This window comes from Parasteatoda tepidariorum, chromosome 8 (genome assembly GCF_982258835.1).
Source record: "Parasteatoda tepidariorum strain Cologne lab strain chromosome 8, Ptep-v5.0, whole genome shotgun sequence".
NCBI classification, from domain to species: domain Eukaryota; kingdom Metazoa; phylum Arthropoda; class Arachnida; order Araneae; family Theridiidae; genus Parasteatoda; species Parasteatoda tepidariorum.
The window spans coordinates 8,873,164-8,901,130 of NC_141762.1; the positions used below are offsets into that span (position 1 = coordinate 8,873,164).

The 27,967-nt window shown below is 29.8% G+C and overlaps 1 protein-coding gene across 1 annotated transcript; it reads left to right on the plus strand.

Annotated features, from left to right (window-relative positions):
- The first annotated feature begins 1,484 nt into the window (after window positions 1–1,484).
- On the plus strand, window positions 1,485–27,909 carry LOC107457265 (ras-related and estrogen-regulated growth inhibitor-like protein A). The gene is made up of 4 exons (XM_087149790.1): window positions 1,485–1,790; window positions 20,349–20,405; window positions 21,425–21,501; window positions 23,898–27,909. The coding sequence occupies exons 1-4, from the start codon at window positions 1,721–1,723 to the stop codon at window positions 24,357–24,359; spliced, it is 666 nt and encodes a 221-aa protein (XP_087005916.1). The 5' UTR covers window positions 1,485–1,720; the 3' UTR covers window positions 24,360–27,909.
- Window positions 27,910–27,967: the final 58 nt, after the last annotated feature.

The window sequence follows — 27,967 nt, forward strand, 5'->3', positions numbered from 1 at the left end:
AATTTCCTAGTAGTTGGAGCATCTGGGTGCCGGCAGTGGCAGGGTTGCCACTTTTCAGAAAAATGTAAAAAGTGGTAGCAAAATATCAAAGAATCAAAATATTTTAACTGATTATCATTGATTAAAAATATTCGAAAATTAAATATTTGTGTTACAACTGACAAACTGAATTCCTAAAATTGATTTGAAATTAAAGTAAAATTTGCAATAGTTTCTTAAAACCATTGTCACCATTTTTTAAATTCTTTCCAGACCGTGGCAAACCTGATCTGTAAATAAGCTACCGCTTTTTATTATTATTTTTTAAACGAACATGTTCCCCCTCACGCTGTGTGCATAGAAAGGGCCGAAAGGCCTCAGACGCCCAGTTCCATTAAAACGAACGAACGAACGATGGGTGCATTGATGATTAATATGATAAAATTAGAAATTTTATACTAATAATATATATGGGTAAACAGGCATTTTTTGTTTCTTCATTTTCAAAAATAACAACAAAATCGTTTTTATACCAATTTTTATTTTTCAGTAAAAAGAATTCGTAGGTTTTTTGGACAACGATGAGCAAATGTGAGACAGTTCTAAAAGTAGTAAAAATAAAACAAGTGGAAGTAAATTTTTAACTAAGTGTTTTGAATGGTTTATCATTTTGTTTATCAATTGAGGTTTAATCAGTTATTTAAGAAGAATAACAAACCTAAATTATTCAATGTTTCTATTTAAATAACTTATCTTTATATTTAATGTGAAAGAGATAAAAAAAGCAGCTATCAAAATACTTAATATAGTTTTCTATATTACCTCTTTCAATAACTGAATTTAGAGACGACAAATTATAGTTCTCAAAACATTCACAGTTTATTAGATAATTATTTCATCACCCTAGCTTGAAATTAACAATAAGTCTGTGATAAAGTTAAATGAAACGCTCTCCCAAAATAAACAAATCTTTTTCCCAAAATATAACATGCATGAGAAAAATACAATTTGCTTTAAATAAAAATACATATTTTTCTTTTTTTCAAAAGGCTCTATATTCAACTTTAACCTTGAAGCTCTCGAATATTTCATCGGATACAGATTATTTGTTGAGATCAGATTCCCATTAGTTGATAGCTTTTTATTAATGGGGAAAATAATATATAAGAATATATGGGAATGAAAAAAAAAATCATAACGATATTTGTCGCCTGCAATCAATCATAGACGCTTAACTCATAAGTATTATAGTCGCCAGCAAAATTAAACAAACGATTCTCGTCTCGCTTCACTTTACTTCGAAATGACCAACGGCAGACGATTCTGAAGAATCGATTCGGGGTCGATCACAAAGGCCTCTCTGTTTCACTCGCAGCCTTAACCGACGTGGGAAGAGATGTCGAGGGCGACGTCTGGCCCGACACCAGAAGCACGCGCCATGAAGTCGCCTTTACACCCTGCCTCTCCTCTCTCCATCCCTTCTTCATCCTCATCTTCATCTTCTCACAATCCGGAGATCATTTCAGTCAGCTGTTTATCATCGTTCGCTGCAGACGATTATTCCCTCGTTTCGTGCTGACGATAATTTTTCCACATTGTGTCAATGCTGTATATTTCTTTGAAGGATAATATTTGGTTGTTTAGTGGCAACGTATTGTGAAATAGTTCGTTACATTCTTCCGTGGAAGTTATTGACTGTAATAGTGCGACTTTTTTATAGACCTTTTTACTTTTTTGCAAAATGATGCAAAAATCTCCTCCTCCTTGTATAAGAATTTTGGTATTAGGGGCTCAAGAAGTTGGAAAATCTGGTATGTTTATTTTTGTTCACAATGTCTTATTTATTAACAATTTATAATAATGATTTATTCGTAAACATAAGAAGTCTCTTCTAAAATTCGATAAAACAGATGGAAGTATTACGTATCCAATATGTGTTATCTTTTCTTATTTAAAACTCAGACTAAGAAAAACTTTTTAATTCTTAAACTTACTTCTAGAGGAAATACCATAAGATATTTAAGAAATAAAAGGCATGTATACTGTTAGAAGTGGTAAATTTAGGCTAAAATATGTTAAAACTATTTCTTAATCACTTAAATTTTTTATTTCTTAATCTTTTGCAATTTAACTGCAAATTTAAACTTAGTAAATATTTTCTTCTGTTATTTACCACTTTAATTGAACAATTAAAACCATTTCAAATTGCTATGATTCTTAAAATAATTTTATGCAATAAATATTAAAACCGAAACAGTAATAATTTTTATAGAAAACATGTCTTTTTTTTTGTACTTTTCAATATGTGCACCAAATGTTTATCTATTTGTGCTTAGCTTTCTTAAGGGTGCAGTGCCTTTTGTCAAAAGCAATGAATAAATGTTTCATTACTAATATTTATTTTTAAAGAACAAGCTAGTTTTGTTCGCCCTGCTAGATTAATGGTATAAAGATTCATATTTTGGAAAGCATGATGCTTTTTTTTAAATTTAACAGAAATAAATATCCATTTGCTATGAAAAAATATATATTATCTGTCATTTTCTTCACTTTCTGATTGCTATTTCTATATAACATTTAAATTTACAATTGTAAGCAGGAATTATTTTAACTATAAGAACATTTAATAATTTTAAAGAATATTGTTAGGAATTTTGTATATTAATTTGAGATATATATGCAGTGATGGTCGAAATCATTATAATTCAACTTTGCTAAATGTAGATAAAAAAATATTAATAAATATATTTCGTTACCACTTAAAAGTTACAAATAAAATCGTGGCTATAATTAGGAGATTTGACACTTTCTATTTTCACAGTTTCGAACTAACTCATTAAGCTTATTTTTTTTCCCGAAGATTTTATTTTCTTAGGTAAAGTGGTAGCTAAACTCATGTTATTTCCCTTAAACTTTTAGAATTATAATATTAATCATAAATGACTTAGACCACCACTATATAAATATAATTTCAACAAATATAAAATATCATAATAATATTAATTGAAATTTCAAACTCGTTAAAATAAAAATATAATTTCGAATAAGATTGTTTTTCGGTAATTGCTTTACTACCATTTAGATAAACCGTTCTCGGAAAAAGTGTAAGTTTGCAGGTATGCGCTTTATTTTTTCTTAAGGTATTTTTTTTTTTGCACAGAAAACTTTTTGTGAATGATCTTTCGAGGATTTAGCATGAGTTTTTGTAGTATGTATACAATATAAGTACGTTGTGTCGACAATCTGCAATAGCAGTTGGTAAAGTCGTTGTAAGAATCTGCACGCATTATAATGTTAAAATAGTAATTAAAAAGGTAGAGTATAACTGTGTGCAATAGTTTGTGATGTCACCGATAACACTGAATGTTGATTTCAATAGTTTGTCGTCAAAGTGAGAAATTAAGGTAGATAAAAGTAAAAAAAAAGACACGCCTGTTTGAAGTGTGTGTCAGGACTTATTTCTTTAACACGTTGAATGCTAGGCTAATTTTCCACGGTTAATAACTATAAACTAATTTTGCTAATTTTTTAAGAGGTTAAGCATGACTTACCTAAAAAAAGCAGTGAATTATATAAGCCTACAAATTGTTTAGAAATAGTGGTGGATAAAAATCTACTAAATTGAATTTATTGAACCAAGAATCACAATTAATAAACTACTACTTGAAAATATTTATTCGCTGTCCACAGCAAGTTGGCATCTCTGTGAATATAAGAAAAACTATTTTTGTGTCTTCTATATTGTATTAATTTTTTCAAACCATTTTAGTAACAATAATAATATAAAAAAATTAAAAATTTATTCGAATTATGTGTTAATACTAATCTTGGCTTCGCCGGTCACCGGTGACCCCCCATGGCATTCAACGTGTTAATAAGAAAGAAGATAACATTAGCAGAAGGTAATCTAGATATATTTGCTTTATTAACATATGTATCTGGATTACCTTCTACCAATGATATCTTAGAAAGTAATCAAGATATATTTGCTTTATGAACATAAAGGATTATCGGAATAAGATTGAAAGAAGAAAATACGGCGAAATGATGTTCGTTTTTCACTTACATTAATTGATACTAGACATAAATAAAATCATTCATTTTGCCGTTTTTCGTCATATGAACAGCAATTTAATCATATGATATGAACAATCATATGAACAGCAAAGTAAAAAAATATATTTATATCAAAAATACTTTTGTTGTTATAGCGGAAAACTACTAAATTTGGAACTCGTATCTTTAATACTAACCCATAAATGCGTTTATATACGAAAAACTTTTATCTGAAAATCTGATAGTACATATTTGTTTTTACCTAGTGGGTATTTCTTTCTGTGTTTATACAATATGTTTTTATCTTCGGATCCAATTACAAATATTTGGGCTTCTCTGTCAGAGAGGAATCACCCACCATGCACTGAATGTAGAACGGTGCTAGTGGGTTCGAATCCCACTGTTACCCTAGATCAGTGATTCCCAAAGTGTACTACCAGGGGTACGGGAACAGTTTAGCGGGGGTACGCGTTCTTATGCGAAATATCGATCAACTAACGAAAATTTAAAAATTTTTTATTTAAAAGCAAAGCCATGAAAATTTACGATTACGAATTTTTCTATTGGCTTTTTTTTTGCAGAGTTAACAGTTAATAATTAGTGGTGTCAACAGCTAGTTGTGATTTTTAACTTCTGTGCAATTTTTTTATAAACCCAAATCCTTCATAATTATTTGCCAACATATCTAAAGCTTCCCCTTGATAGAGCTGGAACAAAGTGGAATTACATATGAACTTTTGAATCATTTATGTGTATTGGAGTGGAAAAATAGCTTAAATGAATGTAAAATAATACTCTAAACATAAACATAGCCACCACTAGAATTAACTATTACAAAAAGCGTCGAAAGTTGGGCAGTCCTGCATTTAAAATGAGCTGAGCAAAACAGGATTTACGATTAAGCGGTGACTTAATAGCCCAGAGTAAAATTTTATTTAGTTCTTTCTGTATTTAAAATAGAAGATTTACTTTTCGATAAGCTTTAAGGGATACCAGTGATTGAGAACTGAAATTAGAATCTTTTTTACCTTAAATCATAGTTCTCTTTCCGTTTAAAAGAAAACCATTTTGATTATTTTTAACCAGGATGAATAATCAACTTAAAATATTAGTAAGAATTAAATTATTAATAACAAAAGTTCAACATTAAGAGTGGTAGTTTTAAAATTTTAGTTATAAATGATATTGCTGCTATGGGATAGTCATGCAGGGATGCATGACTTTCTGGAATAGTTTTAATAAAGTGGTAGCAAATTATATAGTAAAATTCGTTAGTGATGGATAGTTACGCCTACTTTTTAGTGGAGTAACCAGTAGATGCTTTAACATTGCATTTTATATGGTACACATAATTTTTGGTATTACATAATATTAAACTAAAAGTAACTTAAATTTCGCTACCACTAGAAAATACTATTTTACAGAGCGGAGCAAGTTGGCACCCCTGGTCATGGGTTTCCAGATTAATGAATAAGGGTAAACTTAAAAAGTTTGACTTTGCCTACAAACAAAATTATACCACACAATAAATCGTATGTTTTATTTGTTTGTGTGTAGTGGTGCAAAAAAACATTTAAAATTAAATTTATTAAATCTTAATTCATAAATTCGTTTGTTGTAGTGGAACTAGGTGTCTGAGGCCATACGACCCTTTTCCCATTCATCCTGAAATTAGACTAAGAAACATACATGACAAAAATAAAGTTTGGGGAGCAAAATGGAGTTCTTGAGAGAAAAAAAAAGCTTTTTTTGCCATTATTATGTAATAACAAATTTAAAAGTAATTAAAAAGTACATGAAAAAAGGTAAAATTAAAGTACAATGGGAAAATAAACACTAATAAATATTTACAGTTTGGGAATACATACAAAGGGGGGCGAGTTAAAGGAATGTGAGAATGTGTGTATTTGTGTAAGTGTGGCTCTGTTAAAGTACTAAAAAAGTACTTTAAATTAAAGTACTAGAGACCTGGCCGTCTTGGTAATTACCAATCCTGCCGGGTTGCTCTGAACACTTAAGTTACAGGAATTAGCTTACCCCTGATCAGACCCCGAGGGGGTTCTTAATTCATAAAAGTTGCTGTTTTTCTAAATATTTTGATAAAAATAGCGAAAAAGTTGGTAGGTATGAAATAGATGCAAGCATAATACTTTTATTTTTATTTACAACAGTTAATTAAGATTCTGCCATTATTCAAAGTGTTTGTTTTCAGAAGAGTTTCGTAATATTTCTAAATTTATAAGTGTAACTAAAACATTTACGGGAATATTCTAAATTTAAAATCTCCGTTACTTCATTTAGACCCAAAATTTTCTTTGAATGTGCAACAAGTAAACGACTTGGGATGAATTTATTTTTGTCGAAGTCGTAACTCTTTAATATTCGAAAGGCATCGTTTTTATGGCACCTGTGCGACAATCCTCCTAAATTTACGTCATTTCTTCCTTCCTGTCTTTTGCGGAAGCTACTCGACCTTGGAAAAAAAACTTTTTTTTTTACATTCCCTTTCACTCTTTCATGACGTCATTAAAACTGGTTGGCGCCAGTTTAGTACCCTATTTTTTTAAACATTCATTTCTGAAGATATCTTTAAATTACTGTTAACTTTTCACGCCGTAAATGTAATGGACTGAGATTGCTTGACATATCCTTATCTGAATTCAATTACTTCTTCTTAACTAGTAAGAATAGCTCCACAGCGGAGTCAAAAGAGAATATGACCTCCTGTTAGAAAACAAGCGTATTTTCCACTTAAAAAAATTGACAGAATTTATAGTCCAAAAACGTACGATTTTAATCGAAAATTCTAAAATTTGCAAACGTTCATCTGGATTATTTGAAAATATTGGCTTTTGTATAGGAGAGGAGATATCATTTATCGTAATCAGTGATATAGTAATGTTGTACTGAAGATCAATAAAATAAAATAAAACAATACTACAATAAACAATAATAAACAAAATAAAATAAACAACTACAATAAAATAAAACTTTCGAAAATTGTAAAAAAAAAAATTTAAAAAAATCGACAAAATTTATCGTCAGAAAACATACGTAAACAATTTTTACCAAATATACTAAAATTTGGAAATAGTCAACTGGGTTGCTTGAAATTTTTAGCCTTCTTATTGGGGGAATACTTACTTACTGTGTCTCTATTACTTACAGTAATTAGTGACACAGTAGTAGTGTACCGAAAATCATGATTATCGCAAATAACTTTAAAAATAACGAAAATCGTTAAAAAAAAAATCGACAAAATTTATTGTAAAAAGACATGCATACAATTTATACCAAAAATACTAAAATTTGTAAATGTTATCTGAAATGTTTGTAAATTTTGACCGTGTTATTGGGGAGATTCTGTAGTCATTTACATTAATTAGTGACACAGTTGTTGTGGTGTACCGAAGATTATGGCTATAGTGAATTAGAGTTCTTTCAAATTATCCAAAATCGTTAAAAAAATTGACAAAATTTATCATTAAAAAACACACATACGAGTACATGCAAGTTTTATCGAAATTTTTAGAATTTGCACATGTCATCTTGATTATTTTAAAATTTTGGCCTTCCTATTGAGGAGATTCTGGTATCATTTTCAGTAATTAGTGGCACTGTAGTATTGTACATATACTCGTGTCTACAGTTAATTAGTGTTCTTATAAATAAAACTTTACTGAAAATATCAATATTTATTTAAGTTTTTCTGAATAAATTTCGAAGATGTCTAATTTACCCGGAACGGTATCGGGATTGTCAACCCATGTGCTTATTGTGAAGCTAATTACATAAAGTGAGAATTTTGCTGATAGTTGAGTCAAAATCAATGAGAAAAGAGGTTTTTTAAAAAGATTTTTCAAGAAACTCTAGGTATTTAAAATTAACTAAAAGGTTAGTATATAGCATTCATTATTTCAATATATAAAAGGCATATGTAAAGCGCAAATTTGAATTTTCTCAATCTTTAAGATAATCTCTATGCATGAAGACTAAAATATGTTCTTATTTTACTTGTTAAAATATGTTCTTTACCAACTAAAATATGTTCTTAAGTTTATATCATGTAGTAAACTTCTCAAAAAATTAAATTGCAAAAATTAGTATTCAATTATGACTCTAGTGTTTTTAGTTGAGCAATTTAGTTGAGCAAGCTCTTTGGTTTGATGTCAATTTTTGACTGAAGGTTATACAATATAATAAAATATTACGTATAAATTATTCTGTATCTCTTGCATAGTGGTCAAAAGTTTCAGAAATTTTAGGAGAGTCAAAGGAACCAACGCTTATATTACGTTTGTGGTTTTAAAAATCTTCTTAATATCTCAAATTGTTTAGAAATATCACTTTGCTTGTAGATGCTTTATTTTAAAGAAATGGGAGGTAACAAAAATGGACAAAACAAAACCAGTGTCACATTTATAATTGTTTTTAAACAGGTTTTTTCTTTTGTTTTTAATATGTTATACGAATCCTAATGATAAGGAAAGCACGGATGTTGTTCGGCCTTACAGGGAACTTACCTGTCTAAATATACCCTGTAATAACCGTCTATCTAATTCTATTATACAGCATCTTTAATAATTAAAGCGTTCCTCAGCAAAGGGCGCTGTCGTAAAAATGGAAATATCTAATGAAAGTTTCTAGTAAGACCGAACATATGTATTTTTTTTTACCATTCCTGAAATAGAAAAAAATATATATATAATTGACAGATTTTTCACTTTGTTTCTTTTGTGTTTATGTTATGCGAATCTTAATAAGGAATGCACGGATGCAGTTTTTTAGTCTTCCTGAAATAGAAAATAGACGTGATTCACGTGATTCTGAAAACTTTCATACCTGGTAGTTTTCACGAGAAGGGTTAAGACGTCTAAGAATAACTGAGGTAAGTTGAAATTCGTCGATCGAAACTGCGAACTGTACGCGTCATTTTTGAGTAACATCGTTGATGAAAAAAATCATGGCCCGTTTTTGTAAGAAAGGGAAAAGAGAATGCGCTGAGTTTGGGCTTCTTCATTTTTTTTTCCTTCAATGCCCAGAAAATATCATATCGTGTCTGGTGAGGGGCCAATTTATTCTCAAGTAGTTGAGCTTGCATCTGCTTTCGAAAAAAAAAGTCGCGGTTCTGGAAAGATTCAGGAATTTCACAAAGATTTCGTTACCCGTATGATTAATGACTTACAACAACTTACAAGCGATATTTTTTTAACCCATTCATTGAAATCGTTTGAGTAGAAAAGTTCCTTCGGAATTTCTTAAAAATATTTGTTGCTTAAAATGATTCGTATTTTCTAAGAGGGTGTATCTTTTTAATGTCTGATTTTTTATTTAGAGTAGATAAAATAATTCTAATAAAACTTTGTTTTTTAATAAATCCTGCAATGTTTGTAATGCGAAATGTTTTATATGCATAGATAACTAAGGCTTACATTGAATGGCACGATTAAATTATTTACATAAGAATGGTCATTTCGAGTTCTCAGTGGTGAGAAAAATTTAATTTTGCTTTTAAAATGTATTTGCTACCATGATATTTTTATATAAAAAAAATCATTTTAACTTGTTTTGCTATATGAAGATTAATACGAGTAAATAGCATGACCATTATTTAACTTCCGACGGTATGTGAATTTAGTCATCATTTAAACAGGAGCAATTATTTTCAAAGAGTTGCTTAGTGCTAATCGCATGATTTCTTAAGTAACAAAACATTTGTGTCTGAACGTATGTATTTATAGTGAAAATCAATATATTTTTTATGAAATCAACATCCTGCTCTTTTTCTTAAAAAAAAAAAAAGAAAAAGTGCTGACTAGTGAAATTTAAAATTTTATTAAAGGAAACTAAATCTTATTATAATATATTTTTTTCAGTTAACTATTGAAAGTGAACACAAAGAATATTTTGTTTATAATTAAATAATAATTTTAATTGTAAGTCCTAGTGGTATTTACGATTGAATAATTAAGGAAATAATAAATAAATGCAAGTGAATTGAGTTTCTACCACTTTTTGCATTCATGGTCGTGTGTGGCATGCCTGAACTGAGAGGCATTTTCATTTGGTTTATAAATGTCTCATAAGTTTTTAATAAGAGTTCTTTTAGTGAGATTTGAAAATTAAGTGCTAAATAAAGTTCCACGGTCTGAAATTTTTTTAAAAGTGGTAGCAAAAGTGTTTATATGTTATATTAAACATATATATGTTATTCATGTTAATGTTTTAAGAGCTATCAATAAATATTTAATATAAAGGAAATATGTGGGTGCAAAACATAACTCGGGAATAATTTTGTAATTATTCTAAAATGAAAGATTAAGTAAGTATTTATGCCACATTTAATCCCTTCCATTATGATTTTTCCCAGTGGTATTAAAAAGGAATTAAAATTTTAATTTTAAGCAAAAAATACGTTGTTTTTGAAAAAGCTTAAGCTGACAACTATGATAATAACACATATTAATATATATGGTTAATGTTTTTAAGAATATTGGTGATCAAAACTATTTAAAAATTAAGTTTATAAAAGAAAAATTAGTATATATTTACTACCACTTTAAATATGAAAATAAAATTTTACGCCAAATGCGTAAAAGTTGGCAGGTATGGATTATAAGTAGTAGATAAAATAAATAGTTTTAAGGTTTTTCTGTAGTCTTAAAATACATTTTGCTGTTCGTGAGTGCCCTGTTAAAGGTTTAAAGTAGATTGTAGTTTTTTTTTAGCTTATGTTACTTGGCTTGGCAGTTGTTATTAATTTGAAAATAAAAATTAATTTCACATTTTTTAATAAAAGATTGATAACTAAATTGTTTCATTGTTGGTATTTAACTTGGAGAAACACCACATTTCAACCAATTGCAATAAAATATCTAAGACGAGATCTAAAACCATATGAAACTCTGATTTTTCAAGAAAAAAATGTTTGCTTACGTGAAAAATATAGCTTTCAATAACTGAGTCAGGAAGGAAAATTAACATAACTTTTTCAAAAAAGGCATATTTTTTGTTGCTATTCCATAACAAAAAGGTTAAAATAACTAATTAGATGATTTTTCTAAAAAAACTATAGAATCGGTTGTAAATTTTTTTTTTACATAATCGTAGATTCGGGAAAATTTCCGCATTGTGATCTGTCGGGCCATCCGCAATCGCCAAGTTGCCAAATAAATTTTAAATTTACAATTAAAAGAAGAAGAAAAAACATGCTATAACATTTATTATTAGTGATTAACGGTATTTCGTATGGTACGATTTCAAACTAAACTAAAACATAAACATTATTATGTAAGGAGGGTTTAGAAGTTCAAACTGTCGCACTTCGTAAAAATTTATGACTAGGAAGTTTACTTTTGTAGAACAACAATACGGGGATATTAAAAGTGTTCCAGGTAATGTGGATATTTGTCAGCCCCCGGGGTCGATGAACGTTGAAGAGGAGTAATTCCGAATGGTATGCGCCATCACTTACTATCTCCTCATACTCTCTTTTAAAACAAATCTGCGGAGGATATTTTTTTCTTTCTTTTCGAACGAGAGAAAAAAGAAATCTCCTTGGGGATGGAGTTTTTACATAAAATAAAAAAATAGGAAGCATAACAGCGGTTAATCATCCATCTTGTTTTTCCGAAAAAAGCATACAATAATGAAAACATGTAAACATGACTCGGGGGCTATATATATGTTACCGTGAATGACCGAAATCACGAGAATGTCGACATTTTCACCGGTAAATGTCAACAATCACATAGTCGCTTTGGTGAATGTCCGAAATATTTGTTATATCCGATATTCATTGATATTGATTCATCGATCGGCTGAGGATAGATTAGAAGAAAGATTAGGTATAGATTTTGAGGATAGATTAAGCATGATTGCGGCAGTATGTTCATCATTCTGTGCAAGCCGCATTTATTTTTTATACCCGTTGACTTAAAGCTGAGTAATTTCAAGCCATCACCGAGGATCGAACCCCGGTCCTTCATAATGATAATTCATAATGCGCCTTTAACCACTGAGACGATCATGATCAACAATAGTTATTATCTAATACTGTAAAATAGCAAGTGTTATGGATAACAATAATTATCGAATACGGAACCGTAATGTCACAGGGGATAGAGCACTCGTCTTCGAATGAGTTGACCCGGGCTCGATTCCCAGCGATGGCTGGTAGATACGCACCCACTTCGCACAGACCACAGTGGTGACGTAAAATATCCTCAATGGTTAGAGTGCCCTTGAAGTCAGGCAACCGATGTATGAGATTTTCGTTGTTTTCCACTCCACGTAACGCAAATGCGAATTATTTCCATCAAATAGTCCTCCTTATTTCTCCCAAAACTTTATCAGGAGTTCACCTATCTTTTGGATTGGGTTCAAAATTATTATTTGATCATCGGTAGTCGTAAACTTAAAATTGGTGCGGGTCCGACTATTCAACGACGGTTATAAAATATAAAATTATCTAATACGATATTATCGTAATTGTTGATTAATTTAATTTGGAAATTGAAAATATTAATCATTGTAAAAATAATGGTTAAATATGATAAAAATAACAAGTTAAATATGATACATCTATCGACGTATCGTGAGACATTAACACATGCGTTATGAAACTTAAAATATCGCCCTGTATTATTAGCAATTTTGACAACATCTTCCCGATAAACGTGAGTGCATTTAATATTTACTGTATACACATCCCCTAAGTTTCTAAGAAAAACCCTGTTACTGGGAACGTTTGTTTTGAAAGCCCTGATTTTTTTTTGTTGTCTTTTTTGTTTCTAGCTTTTTTGACTTCCAAGTTGTTGTTTTTTTTCCAAAGGAAATAATTTTTTTACTTTCAGTGTTTTTTACTTACTTTCTGGTTGGAATTTCTAAACACAACGACCTTCAAATAATAGTGAAGGAAAAAAAAATATCCATGTCATTGGAAGCTATCTATATCTGCGCTTTTAGCTCCTGAAAGCTTTGTGGTTGGAGCTTTTGACTCTTGATGTTTTGTTTGCAAATTCCTTTTTATTGTTTTTTTTACCTTTCTGAAACTGTTTTCAAAATTTTTCTTTCATTTTATTTTACAAACTTATCAAAGAATTTCAGTTCATTAGTTAGTGATATGAAAACAAACGAAATGCAAAACAGTATGTTAAATGTATCGTTCCTTAATTGCAAGTTTTTGAGTTTTCTTGCCATTTTGAGAATATTTTCTCCTTTTCGTTTCGTAAGTGTTAATTTATTCAAAATAACATAGGCTATTAATTTTAATTTTTTAATTTTTACCTGTAAGTTTAAATAGTAAAAAAATCAATAAAATTCAGTCTGAAGAACTTGAGATGTTAATAAAGTAGAAGCACAGTCAGAAAACAACACATTGTGACAACTCAACCATTTGAAAATTTATTAAATATTATAGAATTTTAATCATAATTTTTCTAAAAATTAAATTTGAATTGAAACTGAAATAAAACTATTACGTTAATCATTTTCATATTTTTCATACCCATTTAAAATTTTCAGGTGTCTAGTTCTTTTGTTTTATTTTTTCTTCAGTTGAATACGTTAGCGAAATTATAAAATCATTTATTATCTTCTGTTATATATTCAAACTCCTGGTACAGTGAAACCTCTTGGGAAAGACCACTCTTTGTTCCTCAGTAAAATGGTCGTTAATGGAGATTGGACGTGCTTAGGGGTTAGTTCCATTGACTTCAAAATGTTATCGAAGGTACATGATTTTTCGCAAGCGATTTTTATTTTACTCCGTGCGGAAACGCCACTTATTTTCTTGGTGCGGAAACGCCACTTGTGTTGGAGTCATGAAAACCTGATCGATTAATTAATTTTACCATCAATAAAAATGACCCTTTCTGGTAATAATTATGTGTAAAAACAAATTTACCGATTATGAATGATAGAACTATTTTAATTAAATAGATACATATGTTTTTTATTTGAGTTTACATTTAATTTTATACCATAAAAATTAGTTTACAAAATGAGAGGTTTATTTGTTAGAGATGCATAGTTCTTTTTTTAAAAATAACTTATTTTTCTAATTTAACTTTATAACTAAATCTCTGATAGCTTCGTCTTTATCTGTAACATGAAATTATCAATTTCTTTCAGCTATCTTCAAGAAGCGCTCAATAGATAAGAGTCACCCACAAACATTTTGAATTAATTTGAATGGTCTCTCCTCCTCCCGGTGGTCGATGGTCTCTCGTAAAAATTTTCTTCAATAAAAAGTTTATGGAAAAAATTCCGTGCCTCCCCAAAGTGGTCGGTAATTGGTCACTGCACAGAGGTGGTCTTTCCCGTAGGTCTCTCTGTATTTTTAAGATAATACACGAAAATTCAATTGTATTTATTGCAGAACTAAGTAGTTTATCGATATTAATAAACTTAAAAATAAGTTTATTATCGAACGATTTTTTTCCCCACTGTTGCTTTAAAACTTGCCCTAGCGTTAGAATTTTTAGTGAGAACATTTCCTGTCTCATTGCTCGTTTTCATTTTATCCCGGAAAAACAATAAACTCGGGATAAATTTATCTCTCTCACGTGATCCGTATTGTCCTCCCTGGTCACTTAAAGCCCACTTGAACTGGCCATTTCATTATGTCCTTTTGAGAAGCGTTTTCGTAATTGGAACAAATAATCCGGAATGAAATGGCGACGTCTGGAGCCAGCGCCTTTTGCGTCATCAACTTCGAGTGAATCCCCTTATTATAGAAATAATTCGAATGTAAGGCATGTTGTTTTAAATATCCCGCGGATATCGAGTCACATGGGTGCTGAAACAAAGACATCTAGTGACAATTTTTTTTTTTTAGTATCGTTTAGAAAACTTGTAGATAATGAGAATTTTTTTTTTGTAACAACTGACGCAATTCAGTGGAAGGAAAATTTGAATTCCATGAGAAGTCAAATTTCCTTTTTATTATCTTTATCAGAGATGTCATCTGCTCCTGATTTCTGTAAAAGTTTTTATAAATTGGTAGCGAATTAAATAGTAAAACTTGTAGAATAAGGGAAATTATGCCTACTTTTTATAAGTGTCACTCGTACTTTTTATAAGTGTTAGATAAATCTGTTGCCAAAACCAAAACAATTGGCAACCCCTGAATAAATTTTAATATTTTAATTGATGCTAATGTTTTGCGTATCCAACATAAATTTTAACCGTGAAATAGTTGAGTTACCAGTCTTTATCATTTGTTAAAAAAAAAAACATGTTTAAAAAAATACGTTTGTGATGCACATGTGTTGAAATGATAATTTAAAAGAAAAAATGTTTTTTTTTTAACACATATTGAATCAATTCGAAGTTTTCGTACGGTTTCCATTTTGTGGACAAATTACTAATTTTTTTTAAATATTTTCTTAGCTACCAATATTTTTAAATTTTTCTTTTCAATGATTCTAAATTTTTGTTATTATCATGAAAAATTATATACTGCAAAAAGCTTGTAAGACGGTACTTAAAATAACGGCTTGGAATTTATATATTAGCTGATTTAATTAGAATTTGACTCTTCTTCCATGCACAAAAAGATTCTACAAGATGTTTTATTTTAAGAATTTCAATCCATTTCGCACTTTTCCTTATTCCTACTTCTAATTATAATTTTCGAGAGGGTGTTACAAGTCTGTATCCCACGCATGCCTCTTCTGCAACCACTTAACTATCGAATTTAACATCTCTTGCGTTTATGATTGTTATTAAAACATGTCGCAATGAAATTTCCTTTCCTTAGCTTGGGAAATGTTCTGTTTAACAAAGGTCTTCCTTTAGTCTTCGACGCTATTTTCAAGAGAACAATCGAGCTTCAAAAATCGTTTGCTTATTTAGGTTCGTCTGCTCATTAACAGAGAATTTCATATGTTGCCATACGATGCAATTAATATTCGAAATAATGTTAAGATAAAGTGCTTTGTGATATTTTAAGTGGAAGAAAGGATAGGAGTAAAGGAATTTCTCGTACGGTTTCTAGAATGAACTGAAATGAATAAATTGCAACTGAATGTTATAAAAAATTCAATTAGTTAACGCTCTTAAAATTCTGTTTAATGAATATGGAGATCATTAAGATGCTTTAATGGTTTCAGGACGAATAATTACGTTATTACCGTTTATCGTTCAAGTTCCGGATTTACTTCTCCTTGATGAAAATGCTTTTAAAAATGGTCGTAACTGATATTGTTAAGGATTTTATATTTAATTATTCAGTTATCAAATTAGTTATCATTCAGTTTTCAAATCTACAAAATTTAAGCACTATAATATATATTAACTGCCATTTTGCTTTTCTTTTTTTTTTTTGTTCAAATGTATTTCTTAATTTTCTACTCAATTTCGTTTACCAGTCTTAAAATTGGAGAAAACAATTGTGTATACCGGAGAATTATATATTTATGCCCCGCGTCCGACTAATGAGACGATTCCTTTTTACGAAAAAAAAAAGGAATTAGTGGTAATTTAAGTTGTTCAATATTGGCGTTTTGAGCCGTGGTGGTAGATAGATAGAGTGCTGACGTCCTAATGAGGTGACCCGGGTTCGAACCCCAGTGGTAGGTGGTCAATACGAATACCGCACCGATGACGGTGCTATCGTAAAATATCTTTAATGACCGACGGATCATGAGTTAGCGCCCCTTTCTGTCAAGCTAACCGCAGGAGATGTTTGTGGTTTTCCTTTCCATGTAACGCAATGACTGGTTAGTTCCATCGAAAATTCCTTCACGAAGGCAAATTTCTCCCAGTACTTGATCCAGGACTTCCCTTGTCTTCTGGATTAGGTTCGAATGAGAAGGTTACGGAACTGAGCATTAGAAGTTGGGTCGGCTGTTCAACCTATGGATATAAAATTAAAAATTATTAGAATTTCTTTTGTAGTTTTTTAAAAAAAGTTCCATTTACCATAATAACTAATAATATAAATATTTATATTTGGATCTGAATAAAATCGCCTTCAAAGTCTAGGCAGGAAGTTTTTTCATGAAGACACTTGATTTAAAAATTCGTTAAACATTTAATTTAATGCGCTTTCTTTAACCTTTTCGGGACGGGTGAGTCATAAATGGAGTCGCATGGAATCAGGATAGCAAAAAATAAAAAGCGGTAGCTTACGTTTGGACATACCTAATTTGACTGACTTACTTTTGCTTTCACTTTAAATCTAACCTATATTTACATCTAACCTATAACTCATTAATGATTCGAGGTCTAGTAGAGTTTTCATGCAGATATATTGGATCATACAAATCAAAAATGAATTAGCTGATCAAGCTTTGTTTCTTTTTGTTATTATTTTTAAGAATTTTTTAAGTCCTTTGATAAACTTTAAATGAGAAAAAAAGTCAAACTCACAATGAATAATCAAAGTTAAGTTACATAAAAATTACTGAAATTAACTAAATGCATAACTCATTAAATATTTTTTTAAATCAATTGATTTTTTAATTGATTAACCAATTGATTAAAAAGGGGCGCATCAATAATTGGTAAGAAGTTTCAAGCACAATCATCTCAACAACCCAACGACGGTTTACGAGTGTTCCGGATAACCAAGATTTTGCTCTATTTCTACTTTTTCCAATAAACTTTTTGTAATATTCCTTCGATTCCTTATTATTTTCTTATTTAGCAATCGTTGCCATTGACAAATTAAATGTTTTCTCTCATTGTGCTATTCAAAGTCTCTTAAGTTGAAAAAAAAAAGGTTTTGATATTGAAGTGATTCAGTCTTGATACTTTATGTCTTCAGGTTGTCAGTTTTATTTGGAAATTGTCACGAAACAGTCTTTTAAAAACCTGTCAAAGGGAAATGATCCCATACTGGAGCAAGGTCCCGAAATCCTTGCATAAAACATTTCAATTTAATCCAATTTGAACTCGAGAGATTTACTAAAGAGGGTCAGGGATTGCGTTCAACAGTAGACGTTACCTTCAGATAAAGCACCTAGAGTGACAACATCTCTTTTATCGACTGTTTTATGCAAAGGCTGTCGGTCAGGCGGAGAGATTTGATTTCCTGCCAGACCCCAATTTTGCTCCATACCCACCGCATAAACAAACCAGGTATTACGCTTTAACCTCATTTTGTTACCTGTGAGGGTCTTTGGCTATTTTCACCTAGCATGCTCCATATTATAGTGAATGAGTCGCGTGTTATCTCCACCCTTGAGTGTTGTCGTCTGTTCGTGATTCTGGTTTTAACAGACGGTTATGAGTAAGACTATATTTATAGACGCCATTGTTGAAAAATCTTTCGGGAATTTTTGGAATGCTTGTGATTTAGTTTTTGCAAACGATTAAGGGACGATAGATAGTAACACTCTATATTAAATTCTAGGATCCAAATGGGGGTACGCAAATTATAAATTGAAAATATTTAATGAAAATCCTTTACTGCTGCTGTAAATGACTTGTAGTAGATTGTTGTTTATACACACGCTATGGTTAAATTTAGTTCCCAGGAAATGTTGTCTCATTTAAGAATAAAAAAGGTAAAGGGTTATTTAATTCTTACTTTCTCTAGTTATTTTCTCATATCTTATGGGATAAAAAAAATATGGTGACAGAAATATTTCAAGCACGAACTAGGTATTTTCATTATAAATATTTATCTTCAGAAGATATATGTGATGTTTTTTTTCTCTCCATAAACTGATTAAAAAAGAATGAAATTTCAAACGGCTTTTAACTTCCAGGAACATAAAAATGATTCCCGCTTAGAGGTTATTTTAATTAATTCAAATATTTGGCTTCGTCAAATTAATTCATTCAAGAAAATACTATTTCTTTCAAGGAACAACAAACATTCATTACCAGCCATGATTGGCGCGTTTATGGATAAACAAATAAAATCCGACACATTCTTCTGCTAATTAGCATATGATTGGATTATTGCCTTACAAGCAACCGTTGCCAACGCAACAAACTCCGAAACGTAATTCTGAATAAATATAAATCAGGTATCACATATAATTGTCTTCATCACTGATGCTTGTTATTCTGGTTGACTTGGCTGTCTGGATTAATCTCAATATCGCCATCATCTTTTCTGATAAAAGAAACGAGACTTAGACAGAACGCGCTGCACTATTCTAAGGAAATGAAATGCCAAGAATGTTTTACGGGTTCTATTCTTGGATAAAATTCTTGCTCACTAGCTCGGAACTGCAGTTGATGTGTTATTGAATTTTAATTTATGCATTAATTAATAACTAGATTCTTCGAATTAGTTTTACTGTAAATATAATAGGGTTTCATATTAAGTGCACTTTTTGCAGATTTAGTTAATCTTTAGTTCCAATATTTTTTTTTACTAAGTTGATAATTATTTTTGAGCTCCTTCAATTATTTAGGATTTTCAGAGGGGAAAAAAAGATAATATAAAAAGGGATATTACGAAGGAAAAAAAAGTTTTTTTCTTTTCCTTTTTTTCATGATAAATTAAAAGTAGTATAATGATCAGGTTCAAAGTTAGTCTTTGTTTCTGAATTTTCTTAAGCAAAATATAATACACATTTAGATACCATAAGAATGTAATCGACAGCACTAACTACTTATAATTACGAGTATTTAAATTGTCCAGAAGTGTAATTAATTCTAATATTATTTTGTTCGAAAATTTATAAATATTTGGTTTCATTACATAATAGGTAGTGAAATATTTGATTGGTGAAACCTTTTATTCCAGTACCCTTTGGGAAAGTAAAGAGAACTTTCTACTCAATACAGAAATTCAAATTTTAAAAACTTGTTTAATCTGTTTCTTTAATTACAAATGCGTTATTAAATTTTTGTTGTACATATTTTGAATTTTGGAGAATATACCACAATGCCCTTTTTATGTGTGTTTTGTTTCCTTACTGTGATCTGACCAAATAAGATTTGCATTTCTTTTTAACATATATTCAATTCAAAGGAGTTTTATTTCACCATTCTAATATACGAGGGGATATTAATACAAAGAGATAATCTTTGTATGATACAAAGTATGATACAAAGAGATAGTCTTTGTGTCTAAAGGTCAGCAAGTCAAATGATCGTCTTCTTAGATTATGATAAAAGCTTACAAATAATTCTATTTGTTTAAAAAAAAAACTTCTGCTTTAGTTCAGTTGAATATTGAAAAATATTTCGCTAGGACCTCGAATGTTGGATAATATATATGAAATGTATTTTTATGTTAATTATTAGTGGTATGATGATAATTAATATTATGTTATAGTTATGTTAGTTATTAGTATAATTATTTAATTGGTTTGTGATCTAATTATCTTTCTTTTTCTTTGTAGCTGTGACCGTTCGTTTTCTGACTCAGAGGTTTATAGGGGAGTACAGTTCACAAAAAGGTTAGAATTTAAAGGCATAAATATTTCTTTCTTTCTTTTTTTTTTTTTGATTTTTACACTAATTCATCGATCTAAATATACATACATGGTGATTGAAACAAAATTTAACACGCAGCGACTGGTAAGAGAAATGAAATTGCGATGATATATTGCTTTTATACGTTTCTGAAATATAGTATAAGGTTTTACGAAGAGAAACTAATAACAACACAATACAGGACAATCCATCACCATAAATTAATGAACTACAAATAAAACTCGATTAAACTTAAATTTATATTAAAAAATTAGTTAAAATCTCAGCAAATGTCAATAACGGAGCCGGTGTGATTATTAGTTCCTTCAGATAAAAAAAAAGTTAACAGAATGAGTAAAGTTAAGCAGAAAGATAAAGGTAATTGAAAATTAAAAATTGTAAGTTAGACGGAAAAGATAAAGTTAATTAATAGTTATGTTAAATGAAAAATTAAAGCTGCTAGCTATATGGAGAAGTTATAGTACCATCGTGTATATATATATATATATATATATATATATATATATATATATATATATATATATATATATATATATATATATATATATATATATATATATATATATAAAAATTTGCTAGTGGTTATTATATATATGTCGTTGATGTTTGCTTTACAATTTTGTAAGGATTGAATTAGGGCTTTTGCATAAAAATTGCATTTTAATTTAGCTATTATAAAAGAGTGATGCGACGCATGAAAAAAAAATATTAATTCCGAATTGAAATTAGCTGTTTCAATTATAGTAAATAGTGAAAAAATGCTATATTTAATGATTTTTCTTTTAATTTTGATTTATATTTTTCTTTCTTTTAATTTACATTTTTCTTACTTTTAATTTTAGATTTGTATTTTTCTTATTTAAGATATATATTTTTCTTTCTTTCAATTTTAGATTTATATTTTTTCTTACTATTAATTTTAGATTTATATATTTTTTTCTTTTTTCTTTAAAACTTATATATTTTTTTCTTTTAAATTTAGATTTACTTTATTGTTCCCAGACCCTAGTAACTGGATCTCCAATTGATGTCGAAGTACTAGACACCACCAAAGACCAAGTTAGTAATCAAGATTTTAACTAATTAAATCGAAGTTATAACGAGTTTTTGTCGATCGTTGGGTCTATTGGCTTTCGAGAACTACTATAGCATCAAGGAAAAATATACAAACCTTGATTATTTAATTTAATGCATTTATGGCTAACGCCATCTGTTATTTTGTGAATATTTTGCATAAAGAATTGCCTCTAAACGGTTAAGTGGTATCTTAAAAAATTAAAAGCCCTTCTAGATTTAACGTAATTTTACATTATGATCAAACCAGTAGGAGCCCGTTTTAGAGGCTTTATACATATCCAAATTCTTATAAAGAACTGTATCCGCTATATAAATTTAAATTAAAGAAGAAAAAAAAAAAAACGACGAACTAAGTCAAAAATGTCAAAGGGGGGGGCGTTTTAGTTATTATTGCATATTTGGGATTTTTTTTCATATTCTCCGTGCATGAGTTATGATAAATTATTGACATCTTATTCACAATTATTATTGCACAATAATTTTTTATGGTTTGCCCCTACATACGCATACGTAAGAAGACATTAATTGAAAATGATTGCATAAGCTTTTCTGTTGCTTTAATCATTCATAAATGAAAAATATGTACTTAAAAATAAATTAATGCGAAGAACATAAAATATTCTAAGACGTCACCCTGCAAAGTTAATAAAATGGAACCAAATAACGAGATTTAAAGCCACTTAAAAGGTCTGTACGAACTTAGTAGTCGTTAATGGGATAGCCTATTCTAAAAATGAACCAGTTGTAAAACAGTCAAATCTTCAAAGAAGTCTTCACCAGAAGTACATAAAACAGAACTGAATTACGGGACAAACAGTATTTTTAGCTTCTCAAAAGAAACAGTTAAGTAAATTGTGCGTGAAATATATTTGCCCAACCCTTAATGGAACACATAATTTGTCTGGAACACCATCGACCCAATTAGGCGTACTCTTCTCTTCGTGAAATAGCGTTTAAAGAGGGCGTAGACAATAAGGTTTTTACGAACTCGTCCATCATAGCTCGTTGGGAAGAAATAAGGACAAAAACTTGCCGGATCGTCTCGATATTTCGGATCGTAAAAGAAGGAGTTTTCTGAAGAATTTTAAACGAAATTTTTGGCAAATATCATTCAGCAAAGAACAAAAGTGAAACGAAACGGCGTGAGGTACTGGCTGCTGTCCAAAAGTCGCGAGTTGGATCGAAACGTGTCCAATCGCTGTGATCTCTGTCATTTATTTTACTCCGCCATGCTTCTTTTTTGGATTTATTCCAGTTGGTGAGAGCTAACCTGGGCATTCTGCGGTTAATGTACGTTTTGTATCGTGGTTACGTTCTTACCTCCTGCCTGTGAGAGGATTGAATATCAGTTTCTTTAACATGCTTTTGAATGGGAATAGGCATTAAGCTTACGTTGCGTCTTCCTATCGGAAAGAAACTTGTCGTTAGGTTTGAAGAATATAAATAATCCTTTCAGTGAAATTTTTTAAGATGTCGTAATATATTGCAATATCAAATGTTTATTTAATCCGCCATATTTGCACCTAAGCCAGGGTCGCAGCTTTGTATCTTACGAAGAGCAATAAATTAATTTTTGAAGGAAATAAGCATTTAATTTACGTTTTTAATGCTGTTGGATATTTTTGAATATCGTCGACAAAGATTCAAAAAATATTTCGTTCGTCATAGAGAAGAGTAAAAAATGAACTGCTGACCCATCAACTGAAATTGATTGCTTCGTGTGTTTCAATGCAACCTACGCTTCCTGCGATAAACCTTTTCCCTTATAAGACTACCCACGGCAAGAAAAACATATTTTGTTTAGCAAAACAGCAAAGCAAAAGAGAAAATAAAATCGCAACTAATAATTTTTAGTTTGTAGCATTTGAACTTTCCACGCCTTTTTACTTTAAGGATTTACATAAAAAGAAATAGGAAGGGTTTCCCTTTTGTCTAAATTCCTAAATATTTAGCATTTATCTGTAGATATAAATCATAGTTTATTACGTATATGTACGTAAAGTTACATGAATCGAGTTAGGTATTATCGAGTGCGTATTACCATCGAAATATGAAAGCCTAAAAGTTTAGGGAGAATTTTATCATTGCTATAAATAGTACCAGAATTTCCCAGGACTATTTAAAGTAATAATGTCTTATAAATTTAAAAATTTATTCTAATTTTCGAAAGAGATCGATAATCAATATTAGTAACTAGCGGTTTTAAAGGAATTTCCCATTTGTATACGCTACAACATGATAGAAGAATTAAAGGAAAATTTCTAATTATGTTTATGCCATGTCAAATATATAAAGATTTGCTCAGATTTGGAAATATTTTAAATTGTTTTTATCTTTATTTGAAGCATTATCTAATACCCATTGCTTTATTTTTTTAGACGGACACTATTCCATTAGAAAAGCTAAATTGGAGCTCTGTGTATGTTGTTGTATACAGCATATCTAGTCGAAGTAGTTTCTTAGTAGCTGCAGACTGTGTTCGAAATTTACTCCCTAGAGGACTGCCTATTCTACTGTTGGCTAACAAGAATGATTTGGAACATATCAGGGAAGTTTCGACCGAAGAAGGTGAATCTTTAGCTAAAGAACTGGGCAGTGTGTCCTTTGCTGAAGTGTCAGCGGCCGAAGGATATGCTGAAGTAGCTGAAGCATTCCGCCCCATTCTTGCAAATCTTTACCCTTCAATACCAAAATCATCCAACTCTTCACCCACAAATACCTCGAGTCGAAGAAAGATATCAGTTGTGTCTGTCTCCAAAATTATCAGCGCCATGTTTGGACGTAGCGGATCCATGATGGCTGATCATAGTCACAAGAAAAGGCCTTCCTTATCTTTATGAGATTCGGCTTCTGGCGAGTCCTCGAAGGACAAGTAGTCGAGTAGTTATTGCACAAAACTCGGCAGATGAGTATTTAACTAAGTCAAACAAGATATCGTTTCCATGGATATGGAAATTTTAAGACACCTACGACATGGTCCACCATAATTTTGGTATTGGTAATCAAAAGGAATCAAATACATCTAGGACTACTTTTTTAATTGCACTCATAAGCACATTAATTTGTAATTAGGGTTGAATCTGTATTTTTAACAATTTGAGTTAAATCTTGAATAGTTTGAATAACCATTCAAAAATATAAATTTTGACCTTCATGCATTTTTCAAATTACCATAGTGTTATGGCGTTGTTTGTTAGTTGTAACAATTGTACTTAAGGTCATTAAAAATTAAAGGTATTGTAAAAATTAAACAGAATATTTATACTTTTGTGTGAAGTTATAACCACAGTATTTTAATAATTCTGTTTCACTTTTCGTACTGATATATGGTGGCTTTGGGTGTCGAGATTTTAATTCATTGAAATCAGGCCACAAAAATAGTAAATACATGACAAGCACCTTAAAAAAATAATAAAAAAATAAAATGTTTGTCGTGACTTAACCTCCATGACTGTCTCGTTAAAAAGTTTTTAAAACGTATAAGAAAGGGACAACGTTGTTTCCTCATTAAAAAACACAACATTTATAAAATGCTCAATTTGTTTATTAAATGTTAAACCATGTGTTGGAGTGAATCGTATGAAAAGATTCCTAGATGTATTTCGAAATTATCAATAAATGCAGGGATGACAGCTGCTTCCCGCTCAGTAGTTTTTTTAAGTGGTAAAGAACTAAAAACTAAAACATATAGCGTTAGGGTCAATTATGTTAAATTTTTAAAAGACACATCACAAATTTGCTGTAACAATCAATGGAAGAATCTTACTTTAACAGTTAGCAATCCGAGTACTTCAAAATACTGTTAGCAAAAAAAGTAATGTAAGCTCTAAATAATTTATACTACATAATACAGTATTTTTTATATAGTTTTATACTTCTTGAAATAATGTGTAATGTGTACTAATTATTTTAGTATAAAAAGTTTTAATTTAAGAGAAGTAACTGTAGATGGCGCCTCAGAGGCGACATCGGAGTACAAAGGGTTAAAGTATAAATTTTGCTTTTTTTCGAGAAAAAATTAGCTAATAAAATGAAGCAAGTTGGCATCTCTGTGAATGTATAATTTATAGACAATCCCTTTTTATAATTTCCCTTATATTTGATACCTTTTTAGTACTTTTCTGTATTGAAATGTTTTTTTTTAAACTTTTGAATACATTCTATAATATCTGAAGTTTGAAGTAAAGTAATGTTTCTTAAAAAAGTAAAGTCTTAAGTAAAGTAATGCTAAATATCTGCAATTACTTTAGAGTGTTTACAAAAAATGCATAGTTTATATGAAGTATACATGCAGAGTTCCTTCTATGACAATATTGATGATAGACTTTAAATGTGTTTGCAAAAAGTAACTTGCACTGTCCTGGTAGTTCAAGTACAGCATTAAGCAAATTGGCTCGTTCGAGCGATTAAACATGAGAGCTAAAAAATCTGATTTAAATGTACAAAATAAACCAATCTAAAAATACACTTTTTTTAAATGTTTGTACATAAATATTCTATGAACCTGTGATCCTATAATTTTATTACCGATAATCTAAATGAAGTGCTTAAATGTTTTTACCCAGTGTTTTGATAAATGTTTACTAGGAATATAAAGTAATATTGTTATTTTTATAACAATCTAGACTTTTGTGATTGAAGTAATTGATGTTTAATTTTGTAATTGCCCGTCGTTAGGTTGTTAATTAAATAAAAAAGAAATATACTAAAAGTAAGAAAATATATGTACTTTCTCAAAAAAAAGTCCAAGTATAGATTTTTTTTTGTGCAACAGCAAGTGAAAAAAAAATTGGAAACTAGTCTTAATTAAATTTACTCAATGCAAAAATTGCTTAAAAGCTGTAATACTCTATTACCGAGAGGCAACTATTTAACCTACATGTTTACTGCAAGCATTAAACATTGCAAAATAATGTACTCGCATAATGTTGGTACTCACTGATTTCGAAATAGTTTGATTACACAAAATTGTGACAACTCTCAAGTTCAAGATAACCTTAAAAAAATTATGCATTGTAGACATATTTATAAATTATAGAAATTTCATCTCTTTATTTTACTGTTTGGTATCTCCTTCAAATGACTACGAAATGTACTTTGAGCAAAATAAAAAACGGACTACTCTGAATCTAATGATCGGTTCTTCACGTTCTAGGACTCAACATTTATGGTTCAAGGGGGTGACCTCAAAAGTAATTAGATTCAATTCGCATGTGCTACAAAAATTAAAATTGCTTACTTTTTCGGTTTTTACTAAATAAAATATTAAATATCTTATTTACTAAAATTTATATTTCGCATGGATTTTATAATTGTGGACAAAAGTTTTTTAAATTCGCTTAAAAAGTTCGCCAGAATTGGTGAAATACGCAAAAAATAAAGTTAACATCAATCTGACCAAAGTATTGGGGTCATATATCCCAGATTGAAGCTACCCTTTATATTTCGGGGGTCAATTATTCCGAGTTTGTCTAAAAAAAAGTTTATTCAGAGATAGTATATTTTGAGGTCTGATTTTGTAGCTTAAAATGTTGTTTGCATTAATTAATTAGCATATTTGATGTCAGCTCCTGAAATTATTAAGATTGAGCCCTAGAATATGAAGATCCGATCATTAGGTTGGTCAGCGCACTGTACGTAGTATGTCAACATCTTGAGCTCAAAATAATTACTAAGAAATTTATGTATTGTAAACATATTTAAAAATTATGGAGCTTACCAGAATTTATTTTAGAAAATGTTATTTGGTATATTTTGGCAAGATTTCACAGAACTCTGAAACAATTATTGTATTGTATCTCAATATTCTAAGTTTAATATAAGGCTCAAAAAATTATGCACATCAAACTTGTTTATAAATTACTGAACTTTCGTACATTTATTGTAGTATTTTATATCTGTTAACTGTTTAGTGTAATAACATAAATTCTGAAGCATTCATTGTTAGACGGACGTACGTCAACTTTCTGCATTTTTAAACTTGAAATTTTTTTTTTATAGTTATCACGTTTTTATCGAAATTTGATGTATTTATTTTAATGCATGCTATTCGGTATTTTTTGTTTAACATAACTGTAACTGTCAATTGAAGATGAAAATATGTTAATATTTTTTTAATTTAGGTGAATAATCAAAATATTCTCGTATTGTAAACAATTTTGTCTAAATTATTGAACTTTCATGTTATTGGGCTGCTTTTATCAAATGAACTCTGTGATTTCTGTCATTGCATAGTTGTGAGTGATATCCTTGAACTGCAACATTGTGTACATAATTGTGAGTGAATTGATTCCCTGAGTGGAAGTTATGTCTTTCATTTGTTGCGCTCAAGGATCTTATTGTAAATATGTTAAATAAATGTTATAGAAATAAATATGAATTTTTATGAAATTTCAATTGAACTGTTTTTATCCACAAAAGTCTTACATTATTGACTCAAACAGGTTCG